The sequence below is a fragment of the Lethenteron reissneri genome, chromosome 22 (assembly GCF_015708825.2).
Source record: "Lethenteron reissneri isolate LAM-NWPU_2019-01 chromosome 22, ASM1570882v1, whole genome shotgun sequence".
Lineage (NCBI taxonomy): Eukaryota > Metazoa > Chordata > Hyperoartia > Petromyzontiformes > Petromyzontidae > Lethenteron > Lethenteron reissneri.
The window spans coordinates 15,043,404-15,058,886 of NC_083800.1; the positions used below are offsets into that span (position 1 = coordinate 15,043,404).

The following is a 15,483-nucleotide window of genomic DNA, read 5'->3' on the forward strand; positions in this document are numbered from 1 at the left end:
ATGATCCCACCATTTGGCTTCAGGTCTTCCCATCAGTCGGCAACCTCTTTATGACACTCCAGTAGGTTCGTTGTTGATTTTACAAAAAACTTTAAAGCAAGGAGGTGATGGTGAGGTGTGCAGACACCAGTGACATGGACTGTGATGAATTCCTCACCATGAATACAGAAATGTGTTTATCACATTCGAGGATAAAGCATTGTTATTTAAATACTGAGAATACTGTGTTCGTGTTGTGTGGCACAGGAGTGTTTCTTGCAGTAACATTGATGCATTTCTCAATGTGCTTCTGTGATGATTCGACATAATGTCCAAGTATCGTGTGCGTGTTCTAGAAACGTTACGTGGAGGATGTTGATGAAATGATGCAGAACACGTTGCTTCCCACTTTCACATCGTTAAATGAACTCAACATGCACAATAAGAAGGTTTTTCAAAATTTACAAACAACTACAGCAAAGGTAAGTAAACTTTACAAGACAAATATAAGATTTATCTGCACAGGATTAGCGTAGGGCATTACTCCGTACCTTACTGCGGAGGGCATTACTCCGTACCCTACCGCGGAGGGCATTACTCCGTACCCTACCGCGGAGGGCATTGCTCCGTACCTTACTGCGGAGGGCATTACTCCGTACCCTACCGTGGAGGGCATTACTCCGTACCCTACCGCGGAGGGCATTGCTCCGTACCCTACTGCGGAGGGCATTACTCCGTACCCTACTGCGGAGGGCATTGCTCCGTACCCTACCGCGGAGGGCATTGCTCCGTACCCTACCGCGGAGGGCATTGCTACGTACCCTACTGCGGAGGGCATTGCTCCGTACCCTACTGCGGAGGGCATTGCTCCGTACCCTACCGCGTATACATTGAGCAATGCAGGAACAGTCTTCCGTTCGGCTCTGCTTTATATTGATTTCAGTGGCCTGTCTGGCTTACCCTAAATTCCATCATTCTTGATTCAAGCTTCCTGAGGTTTTAATAAAGTAATGTATGTACTAAATTTAACTGTTAAAAAATATATATAACTGCTTCCCTTAACTTTTTACTCGTGGCTGGGCACCATTGACAAGTCACGCACCAACCATGAGATAACCCCAAGGCTCTTCCTGTACACCACGATGTTATCTGATTTGCTGGCATGCCGGCAGCCACACGAGCAGCAAGCATCCCACTGAAATCACGTTTTGTGAGTCATCGTTTCGACCCTCGAATTGAGAAGGCGGGAAAATTCTGTGGTGCTGTGCGAGTTTCCATCGTCTAGTAACATGTCTTAAAACATGAAAACCATGTAACCTCATCTCTGCAAAGATTGACACTTTTATTTTTCAATTTAGATGTGAAAGCCAATTGGTATCTCCCAGTACAGTCTGTTCTCCTATAGCACGTTTTCATAATGTGAATTGGATATAACGCATTTAATGTATTCGGGAACACTTTTATAACGCAGATTCGAATTGGATATAATGCGATTTGAGTGACTAGAACTACATTGTGCGAGTAGAAATAAACGGTTGTATGGCTGCCTTGGCGTAGCATCATACACGGTGGGATACTACTGGATCCTTCTAGATGCTACCCACCACACGCTTCCGTCTTTGTTCAGCCTGCATACACATCTCACATGTTTATTGTGGACTGCTTTATCCTATACTATTTATTGTATTGCTATTTTTTCATAACGCGGTGTTCTTTAGGAACGCAACTACTTTGTTGCAGAATGGACTGTTTTTTAAGGGTTTCCTGGTTAGCCGACGTTTAGACATCTTAGATTCACTGCTATATTTGATATTGTAATGAGGCCTTTAACCCCTTTTATGTTGTGATTTCCTACTGTGGCTGTCGACAGGCTGAAGAGGTTAAAGACACATTGAGAACGTTTACGTCCAACCTTGTTGAAATTCTAGAGAAACTTCGTCTTGGCGCCGATTCGTCAATCAGGCGGCTGGCAGAGGAGAATTCTCTTTTGAAACAGAAACTGAAACTTCAGAGAAAACAGCAAGCACAGGTTGGAACTTGAAAAGGCGTGTGAATTGAAATAACCATTCACATGGCAGTAGTGTTAATGTATGGTGTTGTGAATATATTTTGCAACAACATAATTGACCATTATCTAATTTAATTGAGTGATGAGTCGTAATTTTTATTAAGTTGCAAAATTAATGAACATATTTGGTTCTTTCTGTAAAGTCACGTAGATAGAAAAATAATAATAAAGTGAATAAAAATAATAAAAATAAAAACCACGACGTTTCGATCGCAACACAAGCGGTCGTAATCAGGAAAAGGGGGGTTTAGCCTCTAAAGACAAAAAACTGTTTATAAAGGTTTCAAATGGGTGTAGCCCAAATGTCAGCAGCATGGGCAGGGCAGCTAATGTTAATGTAAGTGAAGGTAGTAGTCGGCAACGACGGCGCTGGTGGTGGGTTTCCACCAATTAAAGGGCTGCTAGGTAATCATTGCATCTCGCTTTACACACTCACAATCTTGACGTAGAGGTTGCTGCTAGAGGTGATGGTAGTAGTGGGTAATGATGATCCTGGTGGTGGGCTTCCACCAATTAAAGGGCTGCCAGGTCTAAAATGGGAACACAGCCATTTTAGACCTGGCAGCCATTTTAGACCTGGCAGCCCTTTAATTGGTGGAAGCCCACCACCAGGACCATCGCTGCCCACTACTATCATCACTACTAGCAGTAGCCCTTTATTGGTGGAAGCCCACCACCTGTACAATCATATTACCCACTATTACCATCACCTCTAGCAGCAACCTCCACCGTCAACAATGTGAGTGTGTAAAGCGAGATTCAGTGATTACCTGGCAGCCCTTTAATTGGTGAAAACCCACCACCAGCGCTGTCGTTGCCCTATGCTACCATAACTTACATTAACATTAGCTGCCCCGCCCATGCTGCTGACACTTGGGCTACCCCCATTTTAAGCCTTTACTTGGCAGCCCTTGAATTGGTGGATACCCACCACCAGCACCATCGTTGCTGACTACTTCCATCACTTACATTAACATTAGCTGCCCCGTCCATGCTGCTGACACTTGGGCTATGCCCATTTTAAACCTTTATAAACAGGTTGCCTTTAGAAGCTAACCCCTCTTTTCCTCATGACGACCGCTTGTGTTGCGATCGAAACGTCGTGGTTTTTATTTTATTATTTTTATTCACATTATTATTTTTATTTACGTCACTTTAGCGAAAGAACCAAAGAATATGAATTCCTACAGTCTCGAAAGTTTTAAGTCAAAATCTAAACATATTTGCCTTTGGTCTTTGCGATTGGCAAGTCATTCCTTTGCGCTGCCATACTACACACAACCAATAGGTGGCCTATGAAAATTAGTGTTATTTTAGGACATTGCCCTTGAAAGACTAATACTGTAGGTCCAAAATGGATTTGGTCTTTTGCAAATTGTGTTATAATACTCACGGATGCATGTTATGTGTTTGTAATAATTCCACTTGGGAAACATGAGTTGTATATTTTTTACAGGAAATTCGGAATGTGATGCAAACTCTTAATGCAGAGCTGACCTCTTTGGATAGTCAAGCAGAGGATGAAGTTGCCAGCATGTTGCACTGTGCGGACAATGTTGACACAATCCTGGGAAACCTCCACAACACTATAAAGAGGTAAAGGTGAACAGGAGATATTTCTTCACTTCCCATCTGTAGCACATGGCATTCATGCCTGCCTCAGGCCGGAGTGCTCTAGAGGGCATGCCATGTCACGTGCAAGTCCGTGATGAGGGCGAGCATGTCACATTTGATGTTCATTTTACACCGATACAGGACATTGGAGATATCAGGATGCTTTTCGTGTTTGAATTCTCTCTCCTGTGCCTTTAACGAGAGAAATAATGAGACTGCGCGTCTGGGCTTCGCCAGTGTTATACAAAATGCGGGACATCGATTGCGCCCTTAATATAATGTCAAGCGTGATATTGCACTGTCCTGCTGTGTCTCAAGTCTGCTTCTGTTGTGTAACTCAGCTGCGTCTTATTGAGCCATTGTCATCACGGCACAGGCCTCTAATGCTTCAAGTAGACACTGGGAAGGCCTTGACCAAGCCCTCCCTGGCCCAGGGAGCTTGCCAGAGCAAGTCAGCCTGTGAATAAAAAACGCATTTTGGAGCTTGAGGGGAAATGAGAAAATATAATGAAAATAAAGTCACTTATTTATTTTTATGCAGATCGATTACTCCACATTTCGCATTAAATACCTTACCATCACGTACAAAATTCTGCCATGTTGATAAATAGCCTTCACATTAAATCTTGACTTAAAGCTTTCGTGACCTAGGAATTAATACTGTTTGGGTCTTTCGGTAAAGTTGCGTAGATAGAAAAATAACTAAATAATTCACGACGTTTCGATCGCCACACAAGCAATCGTCTTCAGGTGAAAAAATACAGCAGGCGGACTGCTGAGGCAGGAAGAAATATAGCGAGAGAGCTACTGCAGCCAAAGGTTATAAAGGTTTGAGATGGTTATAACCCAAGGTAAGTGGGCGGGGCTAGAGATGGAATTTGAAGTAAATGTAAGATCGCAGAGCTAGGTATACCTCGGCCATTGTGTTACTAGAGATTAGAGATTAGCATGTCAATGTGGAACGGCTCCCGCAGCAGCGGCTGTGTTAATGAGAGACATTCAGCCTATTAAACAACGAGCGCCATCGCCGCATCGAGGAAAAGGGAGCAGCAGCTATTTTAGTGAGACATTTAGCCTGTTAATGTAAAGACATTTAACAAGGTAATGTAACTCAGAGTCGGAAATAACTGCTAACATAGGCAGGTAGGATGAAAGCATCACAGCCAGTTATGACTTTACCTGGTTAATAACGTCCTTCCAATGATTGATCCGTTTGTACCCATCTTCTCGGTTGAAATTGTATCTGTTTATATATCTGGATGGCTTCATGAACAAATCTTTGTTGATAGCAAGTGGGTTTGCGTAGTACTTTCGTCTTGGAGAAATCAATTTCATGTGTGCCCACAGTGTTAAAACAATGATCAGCCACGGCAGAGGTGTTGGTCCTACCGTGTTTCAGATCCGCCTTATGTTTGCGAACACGGTCTGAAACATGTCGCTTAGTTTCCCCAATGTAACTACTGCCGCAGACACGGTTTAGTTTGTAGATGCCGGGGTATTGCATGTCAGGGATCACATCCTTTACAGATCACGAATTGTATGTACTGTCCTGATTTGAAGCTTTCGTGACTGCAGGGATTCATATTCTTGGTTCGTTCGGTAAAGTCACGTAGAAGGGAAACAATAAAATAATAAAAAATATAAAACAATAAAATTATCACGACGTTTCGACTGCAACACAAGCAATCATCATCAGGTGTGAAAAACACAGCAAATTTTCTTGCTGTGTTTTGGTTAATAATAGGAAACCCACCCACACAGATTCCTATCTAAAACCTGATTCCCACCACCATCCAGCACAGAAGAATTCCCTCATCAAAACACTACACCATAGGGCCCACTGCATTTCTGACCAACAGCACCTGGCCAGTGAATTGGAACATGTACATCGGGCCCTTAAGATGAATGGATATTCGGACCATACTATCCGCAAAGCTGTTTTTCCAACCATGGAGAAACAACTCCCTGAGACTCCGATCAAAACCATCACGTTACCATACATAGCAGGCGTTACCAAAAATATTTCAAAAATTTTAAACAAACACAAGATCCAGGTCCAATTCAGTACAGTACACAAAATCCGTGATCTAATCCCATCTATGAAATATGTCATTCCTGACTTGCAATACCCTGGTGTTTACAAACTAAGTTGCATCTGTGGTGCTTGTTACATTGGCGAAACGTCATGTTTCTGACCGTGTCCGCGGGCATAAGGCAGATCTGAAACACGGCAGGACGAATTCCTCCGCCGTTGCTGATCATTGCTATAATGCTGTGGGCTCTCATGATATTATCTTTTCCGAGACCAAGGTGCTCTGCAAGCCGTCTGGATACCACCAAAGGTTTGTCCATGAGGCCATCCAGATATACAAACATAAACAAAACTTTAACCGAGAAGATGGATTAAAATTGAGCAATCATTGGAAGGATGTTATTAACCAAGTTAAACCCTCGCTGCCTAACAGTTTATATTCATATCCACATCACCAGTCTTTTACTCCCAGCCTTGCACATCACTAGGAAATTTGAGGTTCAGCTTTCCAATCGTGTAGTAGTTTTGTCCGAGTCCACTCTCCGCCACTTCCCCCCCACCCGTGGGACATGAGCTGTATGCCCAGCTTTGGGATTTGCTTCCCCAGCCCATGCCCTGCCCCCATACTCACCCTGCCCTCATTTCACCCCACCCTCCTCAGCTATATAAACCCGTGTTAGAGCTATCTCTTTGACATATCTCAGCAACTGTCTTCACTGTGGTTGTCCCCTCCTGATGACGGAGGCTTGTGTTGCGTCCGAAACGTCGTGATGTAATTTTTGTTATTTTAATTTTATTTTTTACCTACGTGACTTTACCGAATAAAACCAAAGAGTATGGATTCTTGCAGTCACTAAAACTTCAACTCTAGAATTACCTTCAACTTGTTTATAGAATGTTCCATTCCAGGTGAAGTTAGTGTTGGTGAGGCAGTGTCTCACCAGGGCCGGTACATCAGCATTCAGTCCTTGTTTGACCAAATCTTCAATGATTGCAATGGTGTCAGGCACAGGAACTTCGGTAAACAAAGAAACTACATCGAAGCTAACAAGCAAATCTCCTGGAGATAGTGAGATGTCTTTAATTAGAGATACCAAGTGAGCTGAATTAAGTACAGCTGAGATGGTCTTGCCAGTGAATGGCAGCAAGGTCTCAGACGAAATTGGGCCAGTTTGTAGGTGGGTGAGTCCTCGATGCGGCGGTGGCGCTCGTTGTTTAATTGACTGAATGTGTCTCATTAACACAGCCGCTGCTGCGGGAGCCGTCTCACATTGACATGCTAATCTCTAATCTCGAGCACTAAAATGGCTTCAGCACCGTAGCCGTGGGGTTACATTAACAGATTGATATGCTAATCTCTAGCAACACAATGGCCGAGGTGTACCGAGCTCTGCGATCTTACATTTACTTGCAAATTCCATCTCTAGCCCCGCCCACTTAACCTTGGATTGTACATCTCAAACCTTAATAACCTTTGGCTGCAGTAGCTCTCTCGCAATATTTCTTCCTGCCTCAGCAGTCCGCCTGCTGTATGTTTTCACCTGAAGACGATTGCTTGGGTGGCGATCTAAACGTCGTGATTTTTATTTTTTTATTTTTATTCTATCTACGTGACTTTACCGAAAGACCCAAAGAGTAAGCCTTCACATTGGCGTGGAAAGTATACTTGAGACAAATATTGGTATTGCAGATCCTCATGTTAATTTATCTCATTTTCTCACCCATGACAAAATTAGTAACATGTACAAAACATGTTTTGAGCCATGTTATTGCAGGACTGTTACACCATGTTGCTTGACACGCATGCCATGGAATATCCAGTAGGGTTCTGTAGCTGCTGCGTAATGTACGTGTTAGGCCTGGGTCTGCATCCGTGAGGGACATTACATATACATCATTGTCACTTATGCTATTAAGGTGTGTTTTTATTTGGGAGCCAGAATATAGTCAATGTTGATGATAATGATGATTGATATAGCTTTTTAATCTATGTTGTGTTCATGTGCTGTGTACAGTGATTTGCAGAATGGAGCTGACTTGACAAAGGTGTGTGGGACAAGCATGATTGACAGCTTGAGTGGTGTGCATGGGGAGATGCATGCTATGAGTAATGCAGGAACAGCGCAGTCTGACTTGGCTGCAGAAAAGCAACTTTCCCTGTGTGCCGAGTTGAACCGGCTCCAGGCCTCGTCGCACAACTCCTACGACCATCAGCAACGTCAGCTGCAACAAATGATGTCGCATCAAGAGATGTCCTTCCAGGAAAACCAGAACGCCTGGAAAGCCTCACAAAAGGTACCTCAAGCTTTTAAAGGGAACTATTCACCAATACGGGAGACCCTTGAATATCACGGGGTTAATCATTCATGGTTTCGACCTATCGCGGGCAACCTTTGTAGCTATCGCGGGGGTTGGTTTTGGCCTTTCGCGCGTATACTGTAGACTGTAGACGGACGCACCGTATCCTTGGTTGATACCTTGGGGTGGGCGAGGGATGCGAGGCAGTCGGTCGCACCTCAACCTGTAATGCAAAAATCTTGTGGACAAAGACAACGATTCTATGGGGACCTCATTTGCCAGTAAAAATATGATAATTGGTTCTTTACCCTTCTATCTGGCAACAAAACTGACACCTTTTTGCAAGGAGTCATGTTTGCATAGACCGCAATACCTGCAGTCATAATACAAACAAACTTTTGGCGTCATCTGGCCCAACCCATATGAGACTAGGCTCGAAGGAAAGCTGTCTCGGGTGTGGACCAATCAACTTCAAGGACAGTGCACATTATCAGAGTTATGTTCTTTTGTTTGTATTATGACTGCAGGTATTGCGGTCTATGCAAACATGACTCCTTGCAAAAAGGTGTCAGTTTTGTTGCCAGATAGAAGGGTAAAGAACCAATTATCAAAGACAACGATTCTCCGTATAGCCTAGTAACAGACTGTTGGGGCAAGTGCAGTTATCAAGCACTTATGAAGGCTGGCATGGCACACGAGGGGGTGGTTGGCCAGCACCAACACACGCGCACACGCTTTGGATCATCATTGGTAGGTACGGTATTCAGTATTTGTACTATTATTTGTTTAGGATTTTTTTTGGTATATGGTTGTGTTAATTTAAATTATTTAGTTTTTAGTTTATTAGCCATACAGTATTTCAATTGTGGTGTCTATTTTTGGTTGCCGTATACCTAACCCCATTATTTAGGTATGGCTTAAGTATTGAATTTCACAGTTTTGGCTTTTGCGGCACTTCCCTAGAATATAAACCCCAAGATATTCAAGGGTCTCCTGTATACAAATCTCTGAAAATGTGAATGTGTGTTTTATGGCCAGAACATTTACAACTTTTCTTTAGTAATAATGTTCAGCCTTTTGTAAATCCACTGCTGGATGAAGGCCTCCCTAAGTTGTGTTCCTCACATGGGATGTTTCACCATACTTCACCGAGTTGGTAAAGCTGGAGAGCACAAGGATATTGTGGCATAGAAGCGCAGTCCAATAGTTTTTCTGCATTGTCCTCTAACCATAACATGGCACAGCCTCACAGCCACCTATGATAACCTGGCATGCACAGTGGTCATCTCCAAGCACCATCCAGGCACAACCTGCTTAGCTTCCGCGATGTGATGAGATGGGCCACGTTTATGGTTTACAAATCGAGTTGCAGTGTTGGGCTCGATGGTTAAGTGCTGCCGGTGGAATTGAGACAAGAAAATGTACCTTAACTGAATCTAGACCCCAAATCGTAAACATGTGTCGATTTTCTGGAGGGATAAATTGTGACGTTTACTTATTAGTTGTGTTTGTTATATATCTCTTTGTGCCGTCAAACTAACATATTCACTTATGATTCTTGGCGTATCAAAATATACCTTACGTTTCTGGCCAGATGACTAGATTTTTGTTTAGATCAATGTTATTTTTGGTAGGTCTACTTTTGTCATTGACATTCCCATGCATTCGCTTCTTCCGAACTCTGTATTTTAATAGATTGGAGTTGTGATTGTGCATTGCCAACTGCAGTGGGTATTTTAATTGGTGTATTTGTACAATGTTGGTTTTTGTTGTGCTTGTTCTTTACTTCCACAGGATTCAGGAACTAGAATGGATGCAGTTAGAGGAGCGTGGAGCTGCCATTTGCAGAAACACGAGTTGCAACTGCAGGCCGCAATCGTGAATCTGCAGAGGCAGATGGAAATTGATCGGGAGGCTGTTAGCCAGCTCTCGAGAGTCCTGGAGGAGAATAGGAACACATGCCTCCAGACGATCAAACAATTCTTCCATGATGACTTCAAGAAGGACATTCCTACAGGTCACTTCACTGCTCCTTCAGTATTTTATAAAGGCCATACCACATTTGCATTTTATGTGGCATTCGGATGAGTGATACGTGGAAAATTACCTACCACTATTAATCGTCTGATTTGTGCTAGGGTCATGGGTTTTCCACTTTACAGTGCAGCTATGTAATAAGGTGTGATGGTAGTTCACTGCTGTAATGAAGCACACTGCAAATTGATGACAGATGTTTAACTGAAACTTTTTTATTGTAACACTCACTGGAATTTTGTTGTACTTGTATAAACAAATACAAATATTTAACTTGCTCAAAGGAAATATACACAATGATTCAACAATTGTTAATGGCAGTATGTGTTATTCCTTAAATCGGGCACCTGGCCTGAATGTAGTGTAAAAACAACTTCCTTGGAAACTTGAATGCAACTAAAATGTTGAATATATTGAGTATACAATGTTGTCTTGCAGGTTCAGTTTTATGTTCATTGGCAGCAACAGATTATATATTATTAAATATGATCTAACAGCCAATGAAACCAGCCCAATTATGTTTGACCACTGTTGCAGGCTCGAGTGCCTTTTTGTAATGGTATACAGCGGCAGGTTAGTGCAGTGCTTTACAGCAATAAGTTTCTGATTCAGGCGTCTTTCTCTGTTGAGATTGTATGTTTTCCCCTTGTTCTGTGTAGGTTTTTCCGGGTTGCCACAATCTCCCGTGGCAAAAGAAAAAAAACATACCATGTATCTGGTATTGGCCAAACATCCCAGTGCTAAAAAATTACCTGACAAATACTCGATTTGGATCAGACGGCAAACATCGCCCTCCCAACTGAACTTGGCAGGATGATTCTGAAAAAGTCTTCAGACTGAGTTTTTCCTGTGTAAACAAGTGCATCATAATAACATGTATTTTAAGTTCACTTTGTGATGCTGACCGGAGTTATTTTGAATGCAGGCACAACTCCCCAGCGTAAGGAGTACCGGTACCCACGGGTTCTGCAGCGAACGGAACCCCACGATGCTCTGGTTGAGAAGTTACAACAGCAGGTGGACACGCTTCATCGTGGAGAACCACTCCCAGCTCAAGAAATACGAATTGTACGGACATTTTACCAAACTAATCATTATTATTGCAACTTAAGCATGGTCCAAGCCATGCTCCTGCATCTTTGGAAGAAACGGAGCGGCTTGATCCCAAGCTGAGCCCGAGTGTTAGAGGCCGAGACAGACCCAAGCCGTGACTGAGAATACGGCCCCCCGAGTTATGTTGTGTGTAAACATGAATTAACTTTGCCTCTCTGCATTGAAACATGAAAAGTAATTCAGAATGTTAAACGTTATATTATATTACTGTTTATACACGTACGTATCAATATTAGTATGTAGATGACAGCAGTTGCACTGCTACGCACTTGAGGTGTAATGATTCCATAGATCTAGTCCTCTCTTGAGCCTGACTGTGGGTGGTTAGGGAAAGGTATAGTTTGTGACATTCTAATCACTTAAATTGCTCAAACTAAATTAAAACCTAACCAGTCAAGGCTAACTCGGCTAGTTATATCAAGTTTGATGCGTGTGTTGTGAGTACATCACAATGTACCTCCGGGATCTCGCACAGGTCGTGCTTACTGCATGGTGCCTTGATTGTTTACTTCCAAAAAATTTAACATTGACTCGAATATGATTTAGAATTTTACAGTTTCACATGTTTAACAACAAAAGACATTGCATCATGGAATGCCCTTTGCATTTATGTTTTGGAAGCCACACTCATTCAATAATAATAAGAAAATTTTCAACATACGTATCGTGCTGAATATTCCATGTTGCCGTTACAGGACAATGTAGAAGAAAGTGATAGTTTTGAGGAAGAGTCAACGGAGAAGTCCGATATCGATGAAGATGTTCCTTCCGAAGACTCCTCTGGTCTTCCCTTCTTTCAGGTATGAAACAGCGCTGGTGATAGCGTGGTGACGTGTGGTTTACAGCACAAAACAGAGAGGCCTATCCAGCAGTGGATTAACAATCAACTGTGTCGCGGTGGAGAGATATTAACTCCCCCACTTGGTATGCAGGAGGTCTCGTGGGTTCGATCCCGACCCTGATGCCTGTTGTATATATGTGGAGTTTGCATGTTCTCCCTGTGGTCACGTAAATTTTTCCCCGGGTCCTCCGGTCTTTCCCTTCACATGTAGAAACATGCGTTTAGAGTATTTGGCTGCTATAAATTTCCACATGATAAGCCGCCACTTTGAGCTATTATTTGTGGCCAGGTCACTCCTCAAATAGAGCGATGTGTAGCTCAGTGGACCTTACCTGGTAAAATAAAAAGTTTTTTTTATTTTTGTTAACAAAGTGCTCTAAAATTTGTCTTGCTATTTATTATTAGGCTTGATGACCCAGGATAGCCTGCCGAATTGCAACTCTTTCTGGAGGGTCCTGCCAAGTTGTCACAGTAGTTGGCATTGTTGCTACGCGTAACCCCAATTGAGCAAATTTGCAGGTACATTTTCAGCATTAGGATGTTTAGCCACAGCATGAAACCTGGCAATCCATTCGGAACAAGGGCAGAACATATACACTGCACACAGAAAGCGGCCCGATCTGGCAATCGAATCCATGCCCTTCTTGCGGCAGAAGAAGAAATATTCCAAGTTGTGTCGCACAGCCGTCTTGTTTATTTTAGAGATTTTTGCGTAGTATTGAAAAACACGTATGAAATTAAGAATATGTAAACAACAACAAAAATACAATTCTCTCCTGATACAATCATTGTCTTAATATTAAAGGTGATATCTGCATTTCAAATTAAAAATATTAGTCTGTTGTAAGCTGAGTAGCTGTCATTCATTGACATGAGAAGCTATTAAGATGTATTTCTTCCATCGGATGGAAGAAAAAAAGTAGAGGTACAAGCTATTAAACCAGCATGGAATTATGAATGACTGTTATTTACAGTTTATAAACAAAATATAAACTGTAAAGCGTATCCAACCAAGTGGCTCAGTGAACACCCTCCACTCACATAGTGAATGAACAACAACAATAATAACAACCTGGGACAACTCGTGCAGCTGACCCCTTACGTGAGACCTGAACCACGACAGCAGCAGCAGCAGCGGCTCACAATTGGAAGGCTGGGAGTTCAAATCTGGGTTGGCGGTTGACTCGGCCTATCATCCCTCTGGGGTCATTAAAATAAGTTTCCGTTGTTGGTTATCACATGGATAGACTTTCCCCTGCCATAGTAACGTCCACCTGGCTCAGGGATAAGCAGGAAATCGCTGACTTTTAAACGTTGCGTGCCCAGAGAGCATCCAGAAGCAAGAAGGACAAAGAGACCAAGAAGGACAAGGAGAACAAGGCACACTCCTCCTGCACGCCGAGCCTCCAGAACAAGAGCAACGGCTGCAACAACGACGCGGAGACGGCCACGTTCAAGTCTAAAATCCCTCTGCAAATCCATAACTAACGGCCATATAGGTTCACTCTGGAGTACAATCGCAGGATTTGTTTGTCAGTATATGTTAAAAAAAAATTTGTATTGTTACATATTAACTGAACGTAACATAGTGCAGTGTTGGCATTTGAATTTTTTTTTTTACAATACCTTTAATACCTTCCTATGTGTCCCAACATTTGTCTGGAGATTATTTCATTCTTTAAAATGTGCCTTAATCTTAATAGGGTGTAAGTTTTTTGCATTGCAATACATTTGAAGGAAAATGCATTCATCAGCCTGATTTTTAATATAAAACATTTCATTTGCTCATTATTTTCATCCTGATTGTCAATCCGGCATTGGGATTCACATGCCTCGTTTATAATTGTGGTTTTGCCTGGCACCTCTCATTCTCAAATCCTTGCCCTGGGATACCACTTAGAATGTAATGGCTCTCGTGTCACTCAACTGTTGTGGTATATTTGGCAAAAAAAATAAAGTTAATAACTTGGCCATCACAACTCTGCGTAATGGCACAGTATGCAAACAAAAATGCTTTCCCCTTCGTATGGAGTGAAGAGATGAAATCAATAAATTATCACGTGATGGCAGCCCTGCGATCACGTGGTACGCCTGGCCGTTGTAACAGTTGAATGGGATTTGTAAAACAATACTCATATCAGGTGCTATATGATTGCCGTAATATGTATGTCCTTAGGAATTGTTACATAGAAGCCTGCATGCTGTTTGTGCCCATACAATTGTCAGTAGCTTAGTAAGCCGTGATGGTCTCGCAGTCTGCCAGGTGGTTAGTTGGTGATGTATGTGTGAAACGCCATTCATGAATAGGGGCACGGATGTAAGTTTTCATTTACTTAAATGTATTTTATGTGACCAAGTGCTTCGCATTGTTAAAACACTTGCAAACACTATTTAAAAATAATAAATTTGTAATTTAATAATTGTGGTTTTTATAAATGTTTAATATAAATGGAAATGTTATTAGGAACTGATCGTGTAAGAGGGCTATTCAAACGTGGATTGCGGAGTTATAAAGCATGCCCAATTCGCAAATCCAATGATTTCACTCATTCAGGGTCTCGATCCCATATTACATCGGTAGTGCAGTATATTACCGGCCAGGTGGCAGAGCTAGAGTGAGCGAACCACAATTGTAAGGCTGCGAGTTAAATCCTGATTGGAGCTTAACCAATTCCATTGTTCCTCATGTACTTTTTTTTTACAATCATTTTGTGGGAAAGCCAACAGCAGCTATCCTACCGGGAGGCTTGCTCCCACCACAGGAATGAGGAATTTCCACCACTGGCTTGGCTGTAAACAGGAGACTAACACTGTTTAGATGTCATGAGACCTTTTTTGCCAGTAACAAAGTATAAAAACTAAGAATAGATTTTATACTTTCTGGCAATAAAACAGGTGTAAAGATATTCAAACACCAAATAGATACCTTTTGAAAGGAATCAAGTCTGCATTAACCACACGTACTTGTGAACATGCAAACAAAACATGCTCTGATAATATAATGTATGCATTGTCTTAGAAACTGATTGGCCTACACCAGAGACGGTGTTCTTTATGGCCGAGTCTCGCCAGTCAGACCAGAGAACGCTAAAAGACGAATAGTACAACGCCAATGCACGTATCAGAGCATGTGTCGTGGGTTTGCACGGAGACCGGAGACGTAGCTTTTAGAGGCAACACGTTTATTACAATAAACATTACAATAACGTTATCGGTCCCTAACACAAAGGGGTGATGGCTCCTTTACTCGCTACCTGGGGAGGTATGGCCTCCGGACTTATGTTGCTCTATCATTGGGACCACGGGCTCTCAGTCCTCCTGCTAAGGGTGACCTAGGGGAGGCTATGTTGGCCTGACCCAGCCAGGGACTCGACCACTGGCCCGTGCTCGACCCCGGCCCTTAAAAGGACGTTGGGTCCTGGGGTCCTAGCCGAGCTGGTCTTCAGTCTTCAGAGCACTGCCTCGAGCCGTCCTGAGGTCCGTCTTTTATATCCACCTCGGGGA

General features: G+C 42.6%; 1 protein-coding gene across 4 annotated transcripts in view; it reads left to right on the plus strand.

Moving 5' to 3' along the window:
• Positions 1-14,399, plus strand: part of KIF11 (kinesin family member 11) — a 41,637-nt gene extending 27,238 nt beyond the window's left edge. For all 4 annotated transcript variants that reach the window (XM_061556659.1, XM_061556660.1, XM_061556661.1 and 1 more), the window contains 8 exons: positions 336-461; positions 1,850-2,008; positions 3,504-3,643; positions 7,709-7,988; positions 9,786-10,008; positions 10,951-11,093; positions 11,834-11,938; positions 13,306-14,399. In XM_061556659.1, the coding sequence (XP_061412643.1) occupies positions 336-461; positions 1,850-2,008; positions 3,504-3,643; positions 7,709-7,988; positions 9,786-10,008; positions 10,951-11,093; positions 11,834-11,938; positions 13,306-13,467 (1,338 nt within the window). In that variant the 3' untranslated portion in view covers positions 13,468-14,399. The remainder of the gene's footprint in view (positions 1-335; positions 462-1,849; positions 2,009-3,503; positions 3,644-7,708; positions 7,989-9,785; positions 10,009-10,950; positions 11,094-11,833; positions 11,939-13,305) is intronic.
• Positions 14,400-15,483: the final 1,084 nt, after the last annotated feature.